We start from the raw sequence: 23,147 nt of genomic DNA, 5'->3' as shown, positions 1-23,147 counted from the left end.
CCTGGGGCCCGAATTCCCAGGGGGGACCCTCTTAGCATTTACCTGTGCGCAAACAGTACTTCTAGTGACTATGCTTTTACCTTATCTAAGCTTGGTAGTATCTGCCTCACAGAAGTTCGGAAGTCTTGATGATGCCTAAGTGGGTAACCTGGTGTAACTGGGCAATTAACGTCTGACCTAGAGCCTCTGGGACCAACAGTCTGTTTTCTGGTAGGGTCCATCAACCATCTAGTCCAGGTGTCGGCAACCTGTGGCTCCGGAGCCGCATGCGGCTCTTTTGAAGCTTTGCTGCGGCTCCGCAGGGCTGATAGCAGCAGGGGGAGGAAAGGGGGAGCGGGAAGCTGTATCACTTACCTCCGCAGCCTCCAGCGCTCCTGGCGCTCTGTGTGGCAGGTTGCTGGCGACTTAGTGTCGCTAGGCAACCACAGCGTCCCTGTCCTGGCCCAGCCTCCTCCCTCACATCACAGCGTGTGATGTCACTGAGGGCACGCTGAGCGTGCACCTCTGAGCTAGGGAGGAGGAGACTGCTGCGAGGGGAAAGAGAGGTGCTGACAGAGGGGACACTGAATAATAATAATAATAATAAAGCAATAAAGAGAAAAAAGGGAGAAGGAAAAAGAAGAAGACATAGAGGACAGAGAGGACTGGAGAAAGAGAAAGAGAGGGCTTGCAGTGTGACTGTCACTGGGAGTCGGGCCTGTACAGTGAGTGGAAAGCATATATTCTGACCTCCTGCTCCACAACAAGGTCCGGTGGCTGTCCAGAGGCGAGATGCTAAAACGCTTTGTCGCATGTTTGGAAGAAGTAAAAACTTTCCTGGCCAGCAAAGAGCTCACCTTTCCTGAGCTGGAACAACCAGAGTGGCTGGAAAAATTACATTTTATGGTAGACATGACAGCACATCTAAACACACTAAATACAACCCTTCAGGGGAAAGGAAGCACAGCCCTGCACATGCTGGAGGAGGTTTTGGCATTCAAGCGCAAGTTGACAGTGTTTGTCAAAGATTTACAGAGAGACACACTGTCTCACTTTCCCTCTTTGAGAGAGTTCAAACAAAGTCATGATATGATAAATTTGGAATATTTGAAGTCTGGAATCACCACAATGCAAAGTTCGTTTGGGAAACGATTCTGTGAGTTCAGAGAGGAAAAAACCACATTATCCTTCCCTGTCACTCCTCTGGTGATCGATCCATCCCTATTGAATATGACTGCATTTGCAGGTGTAAGTCTACCTGATCTTGAGATGGAACTGGCCGATATAGCCGACAAAGATGTATGGGTGTCCAAGTTCAAATGCTTGGCCGCTACTCTTGAGGATGTTGCCCATCAGAAGGCCATTCTGGCTTAGAATCATAAATGGAGTGATATTGAAAACCTTCCCAAACAGGACAAACTTGTATTCGAAACATGGAATGCCACCCCCAACACTTATATAAACATGAAAAAGTTTGCATTTGGAGTCCTGTCGATCTTCAGCTCCACATATGTATGTGAGCAGTTCTTCTCCAACATGAACTATATTAAAAACAAACATCGATTACGCCTCACAGATGACAAATTGCAAGCCTGTGTGAAAATGAAGGTAACGTCTTACAGCCCTGATGTGCAGACACTGTGCACTGATGTTCAGGAGCAAAAATCCCATTAACCAGGTAAATTAAATATTTTAATTAGCTATTAATTTGCAAAAATATATTTTACATTGTTAAGTGAAAAAATCCTTTTTTTCTTCAGATTGACAGCTAACTGCATGATCTGGTATACAGCATTAAGGTAAGAAACAATATATGCAGTGCTATATTTGTTTTAAATGTCTCAATGGTTTTGCGGCTCCCAGATGTTTTTTTTTCCTTCGAAAATGGGTCCAAGTGGCTCTTTATGTCTTAAAGGTTGCCGACCCCTGATCTAGTCCTTCGATGGCTTGCTTCTGTTCAGCCAATTCCTCCTCTTGTTTGGTATAGGTCGGGGTCTGGCAGGGTTACTAAGACTTGTAAAGACCCCACTGGTTTTTGGGTGGCTTCTTTGGCAGTTTAGTCTGCAGCTCTATTTCCTCTGATTTCAATTGTCTCCCCTTTCTAATGTCCTTTGCAGTGCACTATTGCAACCGCCTTTGGGAGCCAGATGGCCTCTCCTTTCTGGCTGCAGTTGGTAACCTCCTTTCCCTGTGGATGGCACTGTGTCCCCATCAAAGGGCCTGGATTAAGGCCAAAAGTTCAGTAACTGTGCCCAAATGGTGTGGTCCAGGGTGACTACTGCTGCCTCTGCATATCAGGTCCCATCCTGAACGTAACTGCTCCCATCCGTGAACAGTACCTCGTCTAGTGAGGATGGCAGTACTGTGTCTGTTACCTCTATGCAGTCATGAATGGGTTCCTCTGGATCATCTGGAAGCAGGCTGGCAGGGTTGATGGCCAGTGTCTTATGGAACCAGACGCAGGGCTGGTCCAGGAGAAGAGCTTGGCTCTGGGTGATTCTGGTGTTTGATATCCATCTCTGGAGTACCTCGAAGGAGGGCCTCAATGGTATGGGGTGTTGTCAGGGCTAGCTCCTGGCCCAGAGTCTGCTTATCTGCCTCATTCACCAGCCATGCTGTGGTGGCCACTGTCCGGAGGCTTGCTGGCCACCTGCTGCCACAGGGTCTAGTCTCTTAGATAGATAGGCAACAGGTCTATTCCAGGGACCTAGAGTCTGAGTGAGAACCCCTTTGGCAATGCCCCTTACCTCACTCATGTAGAGATGGAAGGGCTTTGTGACATCTGGCAAGGCTAGGGCAGGTGCTGAGATGAGAGCCTTCTTTAGCTCCTCAAAGGCCCATTGTTCCACTTTGATCCAGTTCAGCAGCTGCATTCCCCCAGTACGTGTTCCTTCCAAGATCCACAGTCCTTTTTTTTTTTTTAAATAAATCTTTATTGTGCAGATTATTACAAATGTGTTCCTCTTCCCCCCTTCAATTGCTCCCCTCCACCAGGTTCCCACCCCACCATCTGTCCTTTCCCCATCCCCCATTGTCCTCATCCATAGGTGCATAGTTTTTGTTCAGTCTCTTCCCTCAGCCCCACTCCCCTTTTCCCCGAGAATCGTCAGTTCACTCCCCTTCCATACCTCTGATTCTATTATATTCACCAGTTAATATTGTTCATCAGATTTTTTAATTTCCTTGGTTTTTAGATTCACTTGTTGATAGTTACGTATTTGTTGTTCATAATTTTTATCTTTATCTTCTTCCTCTTCCTAAATAACCCCCTTCAGCAATTCATATAATTCTGGTTTGGAGGTGATGAACTCTTTTAGCTTTTTTTTTTATTAGTGAAGCTCTTTATCTGGCCTTCAATTCTGAGTGATAGCTTTGCTGGATAGAGTATTTTTGGCTGTAGGTTCTTGCTATTCATCACCTTGAATATTTCTTGCCATTCCTGTCTGGCCTGCATGGTTTCTGTTGAGAAATCAGCTGACGATCATATGGGTACTCCTTTATAGGTAACTACCTGCTTTACTCTTGCTGCTTTTAAGATTCTCTCTTTGTCTTTTGCTCTTAGAATTTTAATTATGATGTGTCTTGGTGTGGTCCTTCTTGGATTCCTTTTGTTTGGGGTTCTGCAGGCTTCCTGGACTTGTAAGTCTATTTCTTTCACCAGGTGGGGTAAGTTTTCTGTCTATTTCTTCCAGTATTCTTTTGGTATCTTGCTCTCTCTCTTCTTTTGGGATCCCCATAATTCTGATGTTGGTTCACTTGAAATTGTCCCAGAGGTTTCTTACACTATCTTCAACTTTCTGGATTCTCTTATCTTCTTGCTTCTGTGGAGGAGTGTCCTCTGGCTCTTTGTGTTCTAAATCTTTGTCTTGATTCTTGCGATCTTCCAGTCTGTTTTTAGAACTTTGTATAATATTTTTTATTTCAGACAATGTTTTCTTCATTTCTATTATAGTTGATCCTTTATTATTTCTAGTTGCTCCCTTTTCATATCCTCATAGGTCTCATTTATTTTATCGGCCTTTTTTAGGATATTGTTGAATAACCTTATAACTGTAGTTTTGAACTCAATGTTCAATCTTTTCTTTTCCTCCATCTCCTTCCTTTGTGTCCTTTCTCTTGTCTGCATTTTAGTTTTTTCCCTGATTTGATGGAATAGCTTTGTGTGCTAGGTGTTCTGGTAGAGCACAGTAGTACAGCTTTCCCAGTTACCTGTGATGGACAGTCTTGGTGTAGCCCTTTGTGGGCTGTGTGTGCAGTCTTGTTGTTAACCCTTGCTTATTGTTGGTATCACTGGGATGCGTTGATCTCCAAGCCAATTGGCTGTGAGGATCAGCCTTGTCTCTGCTAGGAGGGCTTCTGTACTCCACTTGGATAGGGCTGGGTCTTGGGGTGGCGCAGACAATCTTTGGTTCACTGTCAGTCTCGCCTTAGAAAAGTCCTGTTCGCAGAGAGTTTCGGAAGATTGGTTGCAGGCGCACGCACATCTTTGGTAAAGGCGCAGACAAGCTTTGGATTCCGGCCAGTCTCTCCTTAGAGAAAGCCAGCCTCTGGGAGAGCTTCTGTGCTCAGCTTGGATGGGGCGGAGTCTCGGGTTGGTGCAGACAAACTTTGTTTTCCCGTCGGCTCCTCCCCAAATCCCGCAGTAATGGCCTCTGGCTTCACATACCTCAGAGAGATCTCTGCCCAGTGCCTGACAGTCTGGCCTCTCCCTGTCTGGGGTGGTCTATCAGAGCAATAGGCTGATTCTATTTTCCTCTTGAACAAGAAAGCCAGCCAAGCGTTAGCTGTCGCCCTCTCCTTGTGCCAGGTGTAAGCCAGCAGCAATCTTGGTCCGGCCCTTCCTCTCCCAGCGCCTGGAGTAAGCCAGCGCCTTTTCGCGCACACAGTTCTCTGTACCTTCACAGTTCCTGAGGTTCAGCGTGCCTTCTCTCTCCTTCCCAGACGGCAGAGCCTCCTTTTAGCTAGCCGTCCAGCACTTCAGGGCAATGCCTCCCCTGTTTTCCAGTTCTAAATTCAGATTTGTTGTGGTAGACTGTATTCGGGTGTCTACCCTATGCCATCTTGGTTTTTTCCACAGTCCTTCTTGATGTCCAAGGAAAACAGGCAGTTTTTCCGGTGGCTCCCTGAACTGATGTCTTAGAGGTTATGGGTCCCATCGGCTCTGTCAAGACTGAATAGGCTGCCCCAGTGTCCACCAGGAAATTAATAGGTTTGCCTCTCACTTGTAAGGTTACCTGTGGGTGGGGGCTTAATGGAAAGGAGCCCCGGTCCTGTCAGTCCTCTTCCTCTAAGTTAAGAAACCCTTGGAGTCTGAGTCTCCCTTCTGCTTCTCTAGCTAACCTGCCAGGGCACTCTCTCTCTCAGTGCCCCTGCTTCCTACAATAAGCATACTAATTCCCTCCTATTTGCTGCTGCTTTTTCTTCCTTTCGACCCTTTTTCTGTTCCCCTTCGCATCACATGTACAACCTTCACAAAAACCTTCACTATTCCACATTAGCCTTCAAACCTTTCTACGTCCTTCAAAAATGCATAACCATGCCTCAAATCTCCCATTATTTTAAAATATTTAGAAAAAGCAGCTGAAACCGGTTTGGCTCAATGGATAGAGCGTCAGCTTGGGGACTGAAGGGTCCAGGGTTCGATTCCGGTCAAGGGCATATACCTTGGTTGCGGGCATATCCCCAGTAGGGGGTGTGCAAGAGGCAGCTGATCGATGACTCTCTTTCATCGATGTTTCTAACTATCTCTCTCCCTTCCTCTCTGTACAAAATCAATAAAAATAAAAAAATTAAAATATTTAGAAAAAGCAGAGGAAAGAGGGAGCAGGCCCAGCAACTTGTTCCCAGGCCTCCAGCCGCTTGAAATTTAAAATGACACATTTTTCCTACAGATAAGGATCTCAGATTCTGATAGGCCTGAAAAGGGGAATGGGGGAATCTTTAGCTGCACCTTTAAGACCCGTAAGCCCCCTAACAGAACACAGTGAAAAGTGTCCAAGCAGTCGCCAGGGGTTCTTGGGTCTCATTGGGGCACAGGGGGTCACAAGGGGATTTCTCCCCTCGCCGCTGCTGCCTCCAGCTACTACGCCAGATGTGTGGAGGCAGGGAGCGGCGCGGGTCCCAGGTGGTGAAGGAGGTGGCTTCCACCAGGGTGTTTTCATCTGGCAGTCCGCCGCTTGCCTCCTGCCGACAAAGGTGGTGGTGGTGGTGGGGGGGGGGACCGGTGACCTCTATACTGCAATCAGACTCCTTGAACTTTCTAAAAAGCTCCTCTGAGTGTGTTTCCATTAATATTACTGATTTTAAAACTATAATTCAAGAGTTGACACACACACATAAGGACCAAGTTGCCCTCAAAATATTTTCCTTTTCTTCTAAAGATTTTACAGTGTACTGTAATCATTAATCATATCAAACTTAAATGGCCAGTTGAAACGAACAGTTCTGAGACCGTTTCTCCACCACTGATCAAGACTGGGTGGCGGCAGAAATACGATTCATTTGGATTTTTTTCTTTTTAGCTTGCTGGGCAGACTTGGCGACTTTGCCAGCTCAAGCTTCCTTCTTGTAAATAGTTAACTTTAGAATTTGGTCTCTGGTTTTAACTTTTTGTACCACAATTGTTACAACTTCATACTTTCAGATTAATAAACATATAAATCCTGATAGGTGGGCCGATTCCCCTCTGACAGAAAGCAAAGCACCCCTGGGAAAAAGGAATCCCAGTGGCCACTCGGGGCAGTTTGCTAGCCATCAGAGCACTCAGCTTTAAACAAATTAAAGGTTTCTTTCTTTCTCTCCCCGCCCCCCCCCGCCCCCCCAGATTTTCACACTTACATGAACAAATAATTATACCCAAGCAGGCAAACAAAATATCAGCAAAACAGAAATGGCACTCATATCGGACAAAAGAAACAAGACTAATATTCTAGGAACTGTGAGGGGAAAGTTATCCTACAGACCGGCGTTGACCTGGGAAAAAGAGTAGTTAAATCAAAAGCATTAACATCAGAGCTTTAGTCGTCCGCCCATTTCTTGAAGTCCTGAAAATTTTTCAAAAAACATTGTAGAGGGGAACATTGAGACACAGACAAACCATGACCTGTTTTGACGGAGACCAAAACACAAAACAAATAGGCATGACACAGGCAAGACAAAACACAAGACAACCTGTCCGGACACCTGAGGCCGAGGACACGCACCGTAGTGTCCTCCCAGGCCTAGGACACCGTCGTGTCCTCCGACCAGAGACTGGAGGTTAAGCCGCATCAAGCCCTCCAAGGACTCTTACCCTTTTGAGATCTCAACCTGGGCGCCTTACCTCCTGAGACCGGTCTTCCCTTTTTCAATAAATCCTTGCTGCTTCTGTCTTCTGCAAAGGTCCCGAAAGGAGGGAGAGCCTCCTGCCCCTACTAGGGGGTCCCTCTCTCCTCTCACGAGAGGGAGAGCCTTCTGCTGGAGGACAAGCCTCCTGCCCCTTCTGGGGGGTCCCTCTCTCCTCTCTCTCAGGTATCTTGCTGGGGCCTCCAAATGTTGTGGGGTCGAACCCTGGGTTCAAAATTAGACCACCAGAGGCTGAAGATTGATTTAAAAAAAGCAGGCAAGGGTTTATTGAAAAACTGGCCAGGACGGCCGCGGGAGCACCACACACACACAGGTGGGCCCCACAGGACCGCACTGATCCAGGTGTAGGCAATCCCTTTTAAAGCTTCAAACCACAGGAATTTCCCTTTGTTCTAAATTAGGGGTGTCGAACTCAATCAGAGAAGGGGCCAAAATCTAAAATCCAGCCTAAATCGCGGGCCGAATGGTTTACTGAACAGTCATAAACTGACAATGTCATAAACTGACAGCGGAGTGCAGTGATGACAGCGCGGTGCGGGCCACATTGCAAGGCCTGGCGGGCTGGATTTGGCCCTCGGGCCTTGTGTTTGACACCTGTGTTCTAAATTCTAAAGGCTGGGAACATTGGAATGTGGCCCTATCTCGCCCATAATACAAAAGCAGAACTCAGAAATTAATCTCTAAAGGTTATCTATAGTTTCTACCCCTGAAGCTACTGAGTCAGTAGAAATCAATCTCCTGTAACTACCCTATTGTTTAAGCAAGTAATCAAAGGTTGAAGTCAGATAGCAAGGTTAAAATTCAAACAGCAGTTTTTACCCAAGTATGATTGCTACCATATTTCAATACAGTAACATTATTTCCAAGGTCTGCAAAAAAAAAAAAATCTCATGATTTTTTTTGTTTGTTTTTGTTTCTTTTGTTGTAAATAACTGAGTTTGGATAATTAAGTAATTAATGACTAAATGGAGAAATCTGGAAATCAAGATTTCTTGTTAGTATACGGCATAATCCAGACCTGAAGTAACCCAGTGTCTATGATAACATGTTCCGTGGGCAAAAGTCTCCCTTCTTTGACACCAGAGGATATGCATCCCATAAATTAATTTATAAATTCCAAATACTTTTTTTTTGTTTGTTTTTTGTTTGTTTTTTAGCAGAAATGTATTGGCAACTTGTTGAAGTTGTTGTGGACGAAAGGGGCCACATGCTGACCTGACAAGCTCAGGGGAAGCCTGCATGGCAGTCTTACAAACTCAAGAAATCTAAAGTAACCACAAAGGATGGCCTGAAATTAAATTTTATCTAAAAGCAGTTATGGTGGGTAGATACATCTTAGGCGGGTGTGTTCACTGACAAGGTCAATGTTTACCTTAACTGAGCCTATCTGTCTTTTTACACCTATAATAACATAGCCTTTGTAACTTCCCTTTTTCTGGACCCCTTGGGGCACAACCTAATGTGATGGGCACCAGGACAGATACTACAAATAACTTCATTATCATGTTAATTGTTCCTTCACCCACCTAAGTGTGTGTCTATCATTTTACTTTTTAATCCTATCCCAGGGGTTTCCCCCATGTTTTGCTTTCTCTTGCCTCCATAGTCTATCATCAGTGGATTTCATGTAACCCGCCCAGGTCCCTTTCTTTTGATTGCATTGTATAAATACAGATGTAACCCGCCATTCTCTGGAATATTATCTCAATTCATTGAGGTTCTGCTCAAATAAACTCACAAAAATTCTTTACAGGTTTCAATGGTTTTTTACATTAACATTGTGTTCAGTGAAGACCACGCCTTGAGAGGGCAGGGCGGGACTCCACTGTGGGGCAGGGCGGAGTTATCCTCCATTCTGTAATTGAACCCTAGCCCTCACCCAACCAATCAGGGTTAGCCGAGGCAGTGACATCACCACCGACCAGAGTAAAACCCCTGAACAGGGCGAAATTCACTCTCTTCCACCATGCTAGCCGGTGTGAGTGGGACAGAGCCCATGCTAGCATGGAAAAGGCTCTTTTGTTTATTGCATCAGACTCGGCTCCCTGGTGGTCCTTGGGGATCACGTAGTCTGGGAGTAACATATGGGGGCTCATCCGGGCCCCAGCCAGGATCATGAGGGACTCCGATCCGGAGAGCCTGACTGGCCGTGGTAGGTGTGTGTGTGTGTGTCTGTGTCCTTGTGTGCGTGCTCTGGAGGGATGTAAAACCCCTCATGGAATTGGTGCCCAAATACCCCTGGTGGACGCACCATGAAGGCAGCGGGCAGGAGGTCAGAAGACATGAGGGTCCCTAGAGGGACCCTCATGTGAGGAGAGGGATGGTAACCTCTCCCAGGACGACCTGCAGAAATCTTTCCCAGGTCTGAGTTTGGTATCTGCGGGCGACATGGCGCCCCAGGATGGAGTGGCGAAGTGTGGCGGGCGTGGTGGTGCGGTGCCCCCTGGTGGCGTTGGGTCAGAGGGGGGGCTTCCGTGGGGCTCAATCTGCGCGTTGGAGCGCGGCTGGGCAGTGGTGGCCTTGCTCGGGGAGCAGGCACCTGGGTTAATTTGCTGGCTGCCTGGAGAAGGGGAGGCGGAGCCGGGAAGCCGCTGGGGCGACCCGCGCTTTTTCCTTGGGGGCCGCCTGAGTAGGGTGGCTGGGGCGGGGGCAGCAGCCTCGCTCCGGGGGCCTGGGCCGGCGTGGAGGCCTTGGGTCCGTGGCGGCTTCGAGTATGGGAGAAGAGCTCAAGGGCGAATTTCTGTGCTCAGTAAAGGGAAAAGGCCAGTTCAAAACGAGTGCACATAGTTTTGGGCTGTGCTTAAAACTCTTTTCTGTGTACAGAATGAGTTTTTAAAATGGTGGAGATTAACTGGGAGATAAATTAAAACTGGTTTCCCAAGTCATTGTAAGCAGCTTTTGAAATTCCCCGCCATGAGGTGGAAACTAGATGATAATGGTAACAAGTTTACATGAATGGCCAGGAGTCTTCAGCTAAAGAATGTGTTCATTTGCATTTGAATGCTACTCCAGTGATCTGCAGGGAGTGGCAGGTGATTCCGTGGTGAAGCTGCCCAGATGGCCTTGCTGACAATGTTTAGTCTTTGTCATTGGTATCAGCTAAGCAGAGTCATATGGCTACTTAAGTATGAATTGTAATTGACCTATGAACAAAATTCATTCTTTTTTCTGACATTGTCTTAAATTTTAGTAAACTGCCTCCAGTGTGGAGAGGTCTAGGGGAGGCCAGAGAGCTCAAGACTATTAGCTCTCCTGCAAAGAGATTATTCAGTGCTTTGTTTGAACTTCAGAAAAAATTTTGAGATCTGAAAAAAATGTGTGATCAGATCTGTTGCTGAAACTTTACCCTAAGTCAGTGTTTCCCAACCTTCTCTCATGATGAGAATCACCTGGTGGAGTTGTTAAAACACAGATTCCTGAATCCCAACTAAGAAGTGCTAAACTAGAATTTTTGGGAACATATAGGTAAAATTGTATACTTAACTAGTGCTCTAACACAGATGTTATATACAGAGCACTAAGTTAGGTATGCAATTTTACCTATATGTTCTCAAAAATTCTAGTTTAGCACTTCTTAGTTGGGATTCAGGAATCTGTGTTTTAACAACTCCACCAGGTGATTCTCATCATGAGAGAAGGTTGGGAAACACTGCCCTAAGTAAGCAGGATGAATTAGAAATGTAATGTTATTAATCTAAAAAATGCCAAATATATTTGACTTGCCAGCTTTAAAAGTTCAAAGTACAATATAAATTGAATTAGGAAAAGTTAATTGCAGTAACTAAATGCCTAAAATATGGCAGGCTAAACTGTATAACATGTGTTAAGAATAAGCAGTATGCAGTATTTTTTGAAGTTGGTTTTTCTGAAGTAATGTTTAATGTAACATATGAAACTTTTATATTTGATCTGTTTTGCTTTGCATTGTAAGTTTGAATTTGGGCTTGTACCTGCATCTTGTATTTTGTTTAAACTTTGGGAATCATTTTTTTGTTTCAGTCATGTGTGTCTACTTTATAGATTTAAGTAGACTTCATCACAAAGGTTTATAATTTATTTAGAATTGTGTTAAAACAATTATTTGTATGATTTAACCCCCCGCGACTGCTTGGACAATTTTCACCGATGTTCTGCGGGGGGGGGGGGGGGGGGGGAGAGTAGAGGGGGGCTTAGAAATGCAGATAAATCTGTATCTGTAGGGAAAATGTGGCATTTTAAATTTCAAGCGGTTAGAGGCCTGGGAACAGGTATTGGACCTGCTCCCTTCTCCCTTGCCTTTTCTTTAAAATTTGAGGCATGGTTATGTATTTTTAGAAGATAAGATTTTTATAAAAGTTATAAAGAGAATGTCCTGACAGGTTAGCTAGGAGAGGCAAGCCTGTTAGTTTCCTGATGGGCATTGGAGCAGCCTATTTAGTCTTGAGAGAGCCGATAGGACTCTTACATCAGCCCAGGAAGCCACCGGACAAACTGCCTGTTTTCCTTGGACATCAAGAAGGACTGTGGTCCTCAGAAGGAACACATACTGGGGGGATGCAGCTGTTGAACTGGTCCAAAGTGGAACAACGGGCCTTTGAGGAGCTAAAATAGGCTCTCATCTCAGCAGCTGCCCTAGCCTTGCCAGACGTCGCGGAGCCCTTCCACCTCTACGTGAGTGAGGTAAGGGGCATTGCAAAGGGGTTCTCACTCAGACTCTAGGTCCCTGGAAGAGACCTGTTGCCTATCTGTCTAAGAGACTGGACCCTGTGGCAGCAGGGTAGCCAGCGTGCTTCCAGGAAGTGGCCACCACAGCACTTCTGGTGAAGGAGGCAGATAAGCAGACTCTGGGCCAGGAGCTAACCTGGATGGGCCAGGCTTTTCTCCTGGACCAGCCCTGTGTCCGAATTCATAAGACTCTGGCCATCAACCCTGCCAGCCTGCTTCCAGAGGATGATGGAGGGAACCCATTCATGACTGCACAGAGGTAACAGACGACAAGGTCCTGTTCACAGATGGAAGCAGTTACGTTCAGGATGGGACCTGATATGCAGGGGCAGTGGTAGTCACCTTGGACCACACCATTTGGGCACAGCTCCAGAACTTTTGGCCTTAATCCAGGCCCTTTGATAGAGACACTGTGCCATTCACAGAGAAAAGAGGGTTACCAACTGCAGCTGGAAGGAATCGGTTGAACAGAAGCAAGCCCCTGAAGGACCAGATGATTGGTGGACCCTCCAGATGACAAGACTGTTGGTCCCAGAGGCTCTAGGTCAGAGTTGCCCAGTGACACCAGGTTACCCACTTAAGTGTCACCAAGACTTCTGAACTTCTGTGAGGCAGAGTTGCTAGAAGTACTGTCTGCTCACAGGTAAATGCCAAGCAAGGTAAGGGGGTCCCTCTGGGAATTCGGGTCCCAGGGAACTTCCCCAGGAGAGCATTGGTAGGTGGATTTCAGAGATTAAACCACCAGCATTAAGGTCTAGTTTCTGTAGACACTTCAGATTAGGTTGAAGTACACCCCACTAAGACAAAAACTGCCTCTATAGTAGTCAAGAGATTGCTCCAGGAGATTATACCTAGATTCCGGCTGCCAGTATCAGATAACAGCCCCACCTTGGTAGCTAAGGTATCTCAGAGTATAGCTCTAGCCTTAGGACAGGTAAAGTGAGACTCTGAAAAAAGGGTTTAACTAAATGTGTCCTAGAATCAGTGAAAATTGGACCAACCCCCTGTCCCTTGCCCTCTTAAGGGCCAGGTGTACCCCTTACTGGGACAAGTTTCCCCTTTTTTGGGAGGGGATCATGTATGGTAACCATTCCCTTGCTCAAGTCCTTACAGGCTCTGTAGTTTGCTTGTTCCAGATGCACTGCCAGTGCCCATCGAAGACCCTGTAGCCCCAGAACTCAATGTGGGTAAGGAAATTCACTGCCCAAGGACTCAAAGGGACGCTACACTGTTATCCTGAGCAAGCCCACTGCTGTTGAAGTAGATGGCGCCCAGACCTGACTACATGACTCCCAGCTCCTTCATGGCCTGGATCCTGGCAACTAGCGGCCTCACCTGTGAGATTCCCAGCCTGGGCTCCACGCAGGCCAGGAGGAGAACTGATGCCTGCAGGAGGGGAACTTGACTTCAGTGAGGACAATACTGATGGGAACTGTGGTACTAAGGGTCTTGGTAACTGTATTTGTTGTTTATGCTGAAAGGAAGTAGGCTGAGTCAATGATTTGACTCAGGCACATTAGACAAGGGGGGAATGAGAGGGCAGGGTGGGACTCCACTGTGGGCCATGGCGGAGTTATCCTCCATTCTGTAATTGAACCCTAGCCCTCACCTAACAAATCAGGGTTAGCCGAGGCAGTGACATCACCACCGACCAGAGTAAAACCCCTGGACTGGGCGAAATTCACTCTCTTCCGCCATGCTGCCGGCGTGAGTGGGACAGAGCCCATGCTAGCATGGAAAAGGCTCTTTTGTTTATTGCATCGGACTCAGCTCCCTGGTGGTCCTTGGGGATCACGAAGTCTGGTCGTAACACGCCTCATAGCGCTATGCTGTTTGGGGAAACTCAGGCAGCAACCCAGAGCTGTGCCCCGCAGGCCACCAGCACAGGCAAAGCCAGCATTTTGTCCCTTACTCAGGAGAATGCCTAGTGTTCCTCACCACTGTCAATGCTGGTCTCTGTTAGGAAATTATGTAGAAATGTCACAACAAATTGTTTAAATACTATAGAAATAACTTACATTTTTTATATTAAAAATGTCAGTTTTCCAAGAAATCTATCAACTTGCCCTTTGAGGTTCTAGAGCTTGATCCACATTCATCAATAAAAATGTTTTGAGTCCCTATACTGTACAGAACATCTTACCAGGTTCTATTTAAGAAATGAGGCTTCCAGTGCCTTGGGGAAGGATTGAAAGTGTTCACATTAAAAAAAAAAAAAAAAAAACACACAAAACATTGAAACTTGTAAAGAATTTTTGTGAGTTTATTTGAGTCAAACTGTGCACAGAAGCTGGGAAGCAGAACCTCAGTGAACTGAGAGAATGCTCCGGATAGTGGTGGGTTACATTTGGATTTATACATTGCCATCAAAGGAGGGATGTAGGTGGGTTACATGAAATTCTTTGGTGATGGATTAAGGAGGAAGGATAAAGCAAAGCGGGGTGGGGGTGGGGGGGCAGGGAGGGAACTCCTGGGATTGGATAAAAAGTAAAATGATGGACACATACTTAGGTGGGTGCAGGAACAATTAACATGATAATGAAGGAGTTTGTGGTATCTGTCCTGGCACCCACCACATTTGGTTGTGCCCCAGGGGCTCCAGAAAAAGGGAAGTAACAAGTTACCCAGACCTTTCAAAGGGTAGGTTATCACAGATGCAAAAGGACAGATAGGCTCAGTTCGGGTCAAGGTTGACCTTGTCTGTGAAGATACCGGCCTAGGACGTAACTGCCCACCGTCACTGCTTTTAGTTAAAGTTTAATTTCAGACCATCTTTGTGGTTCCTTTAGGTCTCTGAGTTTGCAAGACTGCCATGCAGGCCTCCTCTGAGCTTGTCAGGTCAGCATGTGGCCCCTTCCGTCCACAAAAGCACAGGCTGTGTCTTATATGTGGGCATGCAAAGTGCCAAACAGGCATCTTGAAGGGCTGGAGGAAGGTCCCCGGGAGGAGGTACAAGGAGCTGGCTGAGTGTCTGGAAAAGGGGTTATAGGGAATGAAATCCTGTGCGCTGCTCTGAAAGGGAGGGGCTTTATGGAGTTAGGCCTCTCCGTGGGGCAGCTCTCTCCGGTTAGAAGAAAACTTAACTGTCTCTAAGGGGAGAGAGGCTTGAAGGAATAAGTTAGGCAGAACCCCTGCTTCTGTCATAAGAAGCAGAAGAGCCAGCGAGGAGAAAGAGGCTCACAGATTCCATTTCACAGCTGTTTCTTCTTTTTGGAGAATTTTTATGCGTTTGAGTCAAACGGAGGACACATGCCAGGGAGCAAGACCTCACATACTCTGCACTTCACAGCCTCTCTACCCTGATGCACCCGTCCACTCCTTCACGCCTTCTGGTGCCAGGGGCTTTGCTGGATGCTGGAGGCACCAGGCCAACACCAGCGAGGCTCCTGTGCCTCAGCCTCAGCATTCCCAGCGCTAACCATACAGACCCACAGGCCTCTGCTGAGACCTAGCCTTGGACTATCAGCCTCTCAGCGGTGATCCTGAGAACCTGCCTTATAGGGCGCATCCCCTATCTTCTGCAGCCAGCCGAAGTTTGCAAACACTGGTCCGGTGGCTGTTGCCTGTGCCAGCTGCTTTCAAGGCAGCAATGTTTGATTGGATGTGAGGCTGACAGGTGTGCAGCAGATGGAGGATGGGGATCTGCTTCCTCTCCCAGAGACCTCATCTGTCCTCAGGGGCTCCAGCAGGGGGGAAGTGGGGAGGGGGGGGGGTGGAGAAAGGGGGCGGAGCCTGGACCCGCTCACTAGCCCCGCCCCCGCTGTCAGCGACCAGGAAGCCCCGCCCCCGCCTCGCCCAAGTCCAAGCCCTGCCTCCAGCCTCCTGCCCCCGACCCCCCGGCCGGGCAGCCGCCACAACCTCCAGGCGTCCTGCGGAGCGCAGCTTCCACCCCGGAGGGAAGAGCGACATGGCGGCGGCCAAGTCCGAGAACCTGTCCCTGGTGGTGCACGGCCCCGGGGACCTGCGCCTGGTGAGGCGGGGAGGGGAGTGGGGAGCCCAGCCCGACCCTGCCCTCCGGCCTCGGAGCCCGGCCGGCCCAGCTCGCCCGTCCCTGCGCGGCCCGGCCCCGCTCCGCTCGGTCCGGGCCGCTCCGATCCCAGTTCGTTACCATGGGGGGGGGGGGGGGGGGGGGGGAGGGAGGCGGTTGGCATGTGATGCAAGGAGCCGGGTTGGTGTCGCGCGCCTCCCCTCCCGGAACGGAGCCCGAGGCCGGCACGTGGCTGGAGCCCAGGAAGGTGGCGGGGTGACTGCTAGGACGCCTCTGTCATTGCACTTTTCAGAAGGGCTACCTACCGGGGAGGCTGCCTGGCTTAGAACGTGCCCCCCCCCCCCCCCCCCCCAAATTTCTCTGGGCAGACAGTGCAGAGCAGAAAGCAGGGCGGGAGGGACGTTTCAAAGCTGCAGAACTCGTATTTAATCCCTCTTGCTTGCAGCTGATAAAGCCTCCTTTGCAGGGTTATTGTGATCAGGAGAGCGCCCAGCTCTTTCTGAACTAGGTGCTCTGCTCCTTCCTGCTTTCCTTCCAGCGCCGCCTGCACCCCCCAGGACTCCTGGTGTTCCCTGCGCCCCTGCCAGGCTCCTGGGTCTTGAGAGGCTCCATGTCTATAAAGCCCCTTTCTGCCTCACCTCCCGTGGTCCACGTCTGGTTCGCTTTCCAGCCTTTTCCCTTTCTGACCCCGCTCCCTGTACCTTTAGAAGCATGATGTACTAGTGTATTTTTCTCCTCCACCCAGACCCTGCCTCTGCCCCTGGCTCCTGAGGCCAAAGTTTAGGAGTTTAGGGAGCTGCAAAGTCAGCTCTGGGAGTGTGCCAGGGCTCCCTGGACAAAGTCCATCTCAGATGGGCTTAGGGTGGCAGTGGGTAAGTGGGACGGGTGCCAGCCATCTCTTTCGCTCCCTAACACATCCTTCCCCCTCAAAGAGAACACGCATCGCCAGGATCCGGATTGGAGAGACCCAACAGGTTACTCCGCTGGGTGTCCAGAGAGGAGGCCGCTGCCCCTAACCCAGCCATCTGTCTGCTCCGGGGAGATAGAGAGGCGCAGAAACAATACAAGTGTGAGGGCTTTGATGGCAGTCAGAGAGAGTGAAGGCCCCCTGGCCCAGGAAGGAGGTCCGAGAGATGGATGCTGCTTGAGCTGATTGTTGAAGCTGTTGATGTAAGAAACATCCGAGAAAACGTGTGCCAGGGAACAGGAAGTGAGATTTTGTGCTCTCTTGAGGTTGGCCTGCTTTAGGAGAGGTCTGAAAGGGGTGTTTTATCTATTAGAAGAAGGGGTCTGAAAGAGTGTTTTTCAAAGGTGTGTTAACCGAGGTGAAGAGGAAGAATGGCCAGGGCTTACTTAAGGCAAAGATAAGCCTTTTACTAAAGTTATAGTCCTGGCTGGTGTGGCTCAGTTGGTGTGGCTCAGTGAAGTCCCGTGCACCAACGGGGCCGGGTTCGATGTGGGGCACAGGCCCAGGTTGTGGGCTCCATCCCTGGTGGGGTGTGCAAGAGGCCGTCTGATGTTTCTTACACCAAAGTTTCTCTCTCTCTCCTTCTCTTGCTAAAATCAACAAAAACTATTTTAAAAAATTATATACCTGCGGTGTGACTATTCACCATGACTTTCCCAGTTCGGAATTTAGGATCACATCACCCTGTGAGGTTACTTCCCATAGAAGTCCTTTTTCTTTTACAATTTCCCCTTTTGGTTATATATCAATGACCAAACTTTTTTTTTCTTTTTTAAGATTTAAATTATATATATATATATATAATTGATTTTTTACAGAGAGGAAGGGAGAGGGATAGGGAGTTAGAAACATCAATGAGCAAGAAACACAGACTAGCTGCCTCCTGCACACCCCCTACTGGGGATCTGCTTGCAACCAAGGTACATGCCCTTGACCGGAATCGAACCTGGGACCTTTTAGTCCAGAGGCCGACACTAACCACTGAGCCAAGCTGGTTTCGGCCAAACTTTTGTTCTGATTGTGTGGTCAGTCTCCCAGAGCTAGGAAGGCTTGTTCCTAGGAAGTATCAGAATCTACATTATCTTGAGCACTGGGGATGGGGCAATACCATAACCATGGAGTATGGGTCGGAGTGGAATTTTCCCAAAAAGGGAAAGGTAGGTCAATGGAAAGCAGTCAAGTCTTATGGCCTTCATTGTGGGGGGGAAAAAAGCACTCTAGATTATTCTGAACCATTATGACCCAAGGTTTGCCTTCTGTTTTATATATATATATATATATATATATATTCGCATCTAGTATCACATTTACATATGCCATGAAAAGAGTATTTACAGTTATTTTACACATGTTCAGTAATCATAAGCAGTGGGACTATGTAGAAAAATCCAAGGAACAAGTATAGGTATTTGTATGAATAACATCATTAGCAAACAGATAAAAAACAATCAAATAATTCAGAGTTCAATGACAACCCATAGTTATACACCATTAGTCATCTTGGGACAGCTGTCTACCTCTAATGTCAGTAGCTTCTCATTCTGGAGGAGTCTTTAATGTCCCCTATTAATGCCGGTGTGTGTTTCTCGGCATCTAGAAGGGGTTCAGGAATCTGGAGAAGGTGCTGTGTGTAAATTAATCAAGGATCCAGAGATAAACATAATTTTGGAAGGCATTTGGGGGGCCAGAGGAGCTTGGCTAAAGGAACTAAGTTCTCCCTTGTCTCAGGACCCCTTGCTTTTTATTAACACAAATTGTCCTAAGGCAGTGATCGGCAAACCACGGCTCCTGAGCCACATGTGGCTCTTTGGCCCCTTGAGTGTGGTTCTTCCACAAAATAGCATGTTCGAGTGCGCATGTACAATGCAATTGAAGGAATACCCTAATTAAGTTAATAACAGTGTACCTACCTATATAATTTAAGTTTAAAAAATTTGGCTATCAAAAGAAATTTCAATCCTTGTACTGTTGATATTTGGCTCTGTTGACTAATGAGTTTGCCGACCACTACCTCTGGCTGTTCAGGTGTTTGGCCATGAGGAGGCAATAACATGTAGATTGAAATGCCTTCAGCTGACTGTCAGCATGCAATCATTTATGCATCCTTTATTCTTTTAAAAAAATCATTTAAACTCTAGAAATATTTCATAGACAACAAAGTCAGTTATTAATATGAACTTATTTTTGTAAAACCCAAATAAAATAAAGACATATCTGTTTTTACTTAAATCAAGTAAGTTAGGCTGACTTTTATTTACTAAGGATTAATCTCAGATTACCTGAACTTCAAAGCATGAGTTAGATTCTATATTTATGAGAATTTCAGAATACTCAATCCTCACAATGCTTCACAAACTGTTATTTTTCCTCAATATGTTTTTTTTAAATTGTGGATGAAACATTTATTTGTTTAAATGTGCCTCAGGCATGAAACAGCCCTGGCCACCAACACAGGTATCAAGCTAGTATGAACTAAGGACTATACATCTGCTTTGCCCCCTGATTGACATAAGAGAAACACCACCAGTCAGTCAGGTGTCTCCTTGCCCATTGCCAAGGGGTCCTAATATGATTTTATTGATTTCATAGAGAGATAGAGGGAGAGAGAAACATCAAAGATATGAGAGAATCATGGATCGGATGCCTCCTAAATGCCCCCCACTGGGGATCAAGCCAGAAGCCTGGGCATATTCCCTGACCAGGAATCAAACCATGATTTGGTTCCTGGGTCAATGCTCAACCACTGAGCCATACTGGCTGGGTGCTTCACAAACTTTCTGAGATGGACCAATTTATTTATATTGCTACCTTTGAATGTTACATTAATATCAAAATGCTGCAAACATTTCTAAAGCTCCTTTTAGTTTATGTCCACATTGCATCACATACCTAATTCCTGATAGCCAGCTCTAATTCCTGATAGCCAGCTCTACCAGGTTTTAGGCACAGCATCTGGATAGGGAGAACAGGAACAACACAATCCTCATGTCCAGGGAGCTGAATGCCACAGAGAGTTATCTATAGAATTTACATATATCTCTCCAGGCATTGATGCATGCCTGAATATTTTATAATTAGCTATATGTGAAGAGAACAAGTTGAAGGGGAAATAATTTGAGGATTATGGGTTGATCTTAATTATAAAGAGCAGAGACAGTTATGTGTCAGAATCAAGTTTAAACATTAATGAGTTTCATGAAGATTTGAGTTGCTATTATTTCTGTCTTTTGAACTTTGTCATACTATCAGCTTTCTTAACATTTGTTATTCATTGTGGTTTTATTTCTCATTCTAAATAAATAATCAGTTTTGTACCTAAAAGAAAGAATAATTGTCCAGTAAGTTCATGTATGGCTATGTTCACACGTTTTGAATTAGGAGGAAATTATTTTTCAAGCCTATTCATTTATCATAGCTGAGAATTAAATAATCCTTTCACCATCCTGCATGGATTCAGTTCTAGGTGCTGGGGAATTTCAGACAGGAAGGGGTCACCTTCCCAGCTAGTGAGGATAGAGAAGCCTCGCAGGTTTTTGTTTCATTCTGAGTTCATGATTCATGCCTGTTGGACCTGGATGTCCCCAAACACCACAATCCCAACATATCCAAACCTATATCTCCCCCAATTCCCACAGGAATTAGGAAGTCATCCCAAATGCCTCTTTTCCCCTCACTTCCCTCCTCATGTGGAATCTCGAAGGAGAGGGTTAGGGTTAATCAACCAGGGTGAAATGGTTCCTGGGAGATAAGCAAATGAGCACAGAGTGAGTCTGAGAATTCAGAAGGCTTGGGGCACTGACAGCTGGACTGGAGACTGGCTGAGTGGACTTTGGGAGAGTGCTGAACCTTCTACTTTGACCCCGTTTGCCAGGACCAATGCCAAGAACAAAGCCTCTTATGACAAAATGGCCAACTGGAAACCTTTGGATTTTCCTCCCACCCTCAACACACCCCTTCGGCATTCTAAGGGAGGAAAATTGACGAGGCAGGAGAGCAAAAATAAGGCCTTCTGCTCTGCTTTCCCTGAGTGTGCAGGACAGCCAGCCAACTGGTTGACAGGAGACCTGGCGGGCGGGAGAAGGTGGGCTTTGAGGACCTGGGCAGGTGACCTCCTTCCAGCCATGCCCGCTGCCCCTCACTCTGAGGCAGGGGTGTGGCTTTACGTCTTATCTACAATTGATAGAATGAAGCCTAAAGCATTGCTGGCATCTTACCTCGTATTCTTCCATATCCCAGCCTTGAAAGGAGCAGTCAAGTTCTCTAGTCGTGACATGGAATCAAGGGAAATACAGTCCAACTAGGCATGGCTCAGTGTGTGCTGACCTATGATCCAGGAGATCGTGGTTCAATTTCTGGTCAAGTCACATGCCCTGGTTGTGGGCTCGACCCCCCAGTGGGGGCTTCTCTGGTCAATGATTCTTCCTCATCATTGATGTTTCTATCATTCCCTCTCCCTTTCTGAAATCAATAAAAAAATTTTTTAAATAAATAAAACAAACAAACAAAATACAAAAACAAAAAAAGAAAGAAAACAAGTGAAATACAACTTTCCTCCAAAACAACATCTTTACCCTTTCAAAAGGAAAAGGACAAGGAAGGTTGTCCAGAGCTGGTTCAACCGTACTGGGAGCTAATTATAGAAAAAGAACTTTGATTTTCGTTCTTTTGTAATAAGCTATCTTATTTATTCTTAGTGCCCTCACTTTCATCCTCTGTTTAATTAAGATAATCATAAAAGGGTACTCTCTTTTATGTTATCTTAATTAAACAGAGGATGAAAGTGAGGGCACGAAGAGGTTATGTAATGACCCTGAGGTCACAGCTGGTGGCAGGGAGCCTGGGTTTGAACATGGACAGGCGGCTCGAGGGTCTGCACTGCGCCACTCAGGTTGGGTGGAGGAGGGAAAAGGCATCTTCCTCCGATTTCTTCTCATGTGGAGGCCAGTGCTACAAGCCATGCAAAATACTATACTGAGGGTGTGAACTCAGATGCCCAGATGGAAGTAGAGGAAAGGGGACTATTAAAATATATCTGGAGGCCGAAACCGGTTTGGCTCAATGGATAGAGCATCGGCTTGGGGACTGAAAGGTTCCGGGTTCGATTCCTGTCAAGGGCACGTACCTTGGTTGCGGGCGTCGATGACTCTCTCATCGATGTTTCTAACTCTCTATCTCTCTCCCTTCCTCTCTGTACAAAATCAATAAAATATATTAAAAACACAAAACAAAACAAAATATATCTGGAAACATATTTAGACTAATTTGAGAAAATGTATTTAGGGAAGGCAAGATAACATTTAGGATGCTAGAGGCACCTGAGATGATTCCATGTTCCCACAATATTTCCATGATTTATTCAGGTATTGGTGGTGGTGGTGGTAGTGGTGGTGGGCGGGTGGGGGTGAGGGTGGGAGTGGAGTAAATGGGAAGACCTCAAGGGGATAGAAGGGAGAATATGTATGTAAACCATGACTAAAAGTGAAAAAATGCTGAAAAACTGACAACTACAATAAAGAACAGTTAGTTACCCAGTTCATCTCCTTGTTACTATCACTCACAGGGAAGAAATTGGGTTTAGGAAACCTTGACTGTGCCTGATTGGGCTGTGGGAATAAGAGTGAAAGTTCCAGATATCAGAGGAACTAAGGAACTTTGATAAATGAGAAACAGGACAAATGAGAGAATATAACCATTAAATCCTGAGAAAGAAAAGGAGATTGAGTAAACAGGATTGTAGCCAATATCGCCAACAAAAAGCAAGGAACCATGACCAAAAAGCAAGGTTTTGTTAGTGACCATGCTGTGATAACTTTCCAATACACTGAGCTCCACAACTAGGCTTGGGATGATACTTACCGACTTAAGGGCAGGTCTTTAGCATGGTCTTGTGCTCAGGTGGCATGGCTCCTGCTGAGAGGGGAGTCAGGAGCCAAGCTGAGTTGTAAGGGTGATGAGAGTCATCAAGAAAAGGGCATAAAAGGAAAGTTGGTTTATGGGGAAAGGTATTTAAATTCTCAAAGCCCAACTGACATGGTTCAGTGGTTGAGCATCAACTTACGAACCAGGAGGTCATGATTTGATTCCCTGTCAGGGCACATGCCAGGGTGGCGGGCTCAATTCCCAGTGTGGGATGTGGAAGAGGCAGCCAATCAATGATTCTTTCTC

At 46.6% G+C, this 23,147-nt stretch overlaps 1 protein-coding gene across 1 annotated transcript in view; it reads left to right on the top strand.

Annotated features, from left to right (window-relative positions):
• Nucleotides 1-15,822: 15,822 nt before the first annotated feature.
• The window catches only part of SORD (sorbitol dehydrogenase), a 33,175-nt gene continuing 25,850 nt past the window's right edge, over nt 15,823-23,147 (top strand). Inside the window, exon 1 of the mRNA XM_084904003.1 lies at nt 15,823-15,997. Coding sequence (XP_084760129.1) covers nt 15,935-15,997 — 63 coding nt within the window. The 5' untranslated portion in view covers nt 15,823-15,934. The remainder of the gene's footprint in view (nt 15,998-23,147) is intronic.

This window comes from Pipistrellus hanaki (assembly GCF_964339955.1).
Source record: "Pipistrellus hanaki genome assembly, chromosome: 1".
Lineage (NCBI taxonomy): Eukaryota > Metazoa > Chordata > Mammalia > Chiroptera > Vespertilionidae > Pipistrellus > Pipistrellus hanaki.
This window is presented reverse-complemented; position numbering and strand designations above follow the sequence as displayed.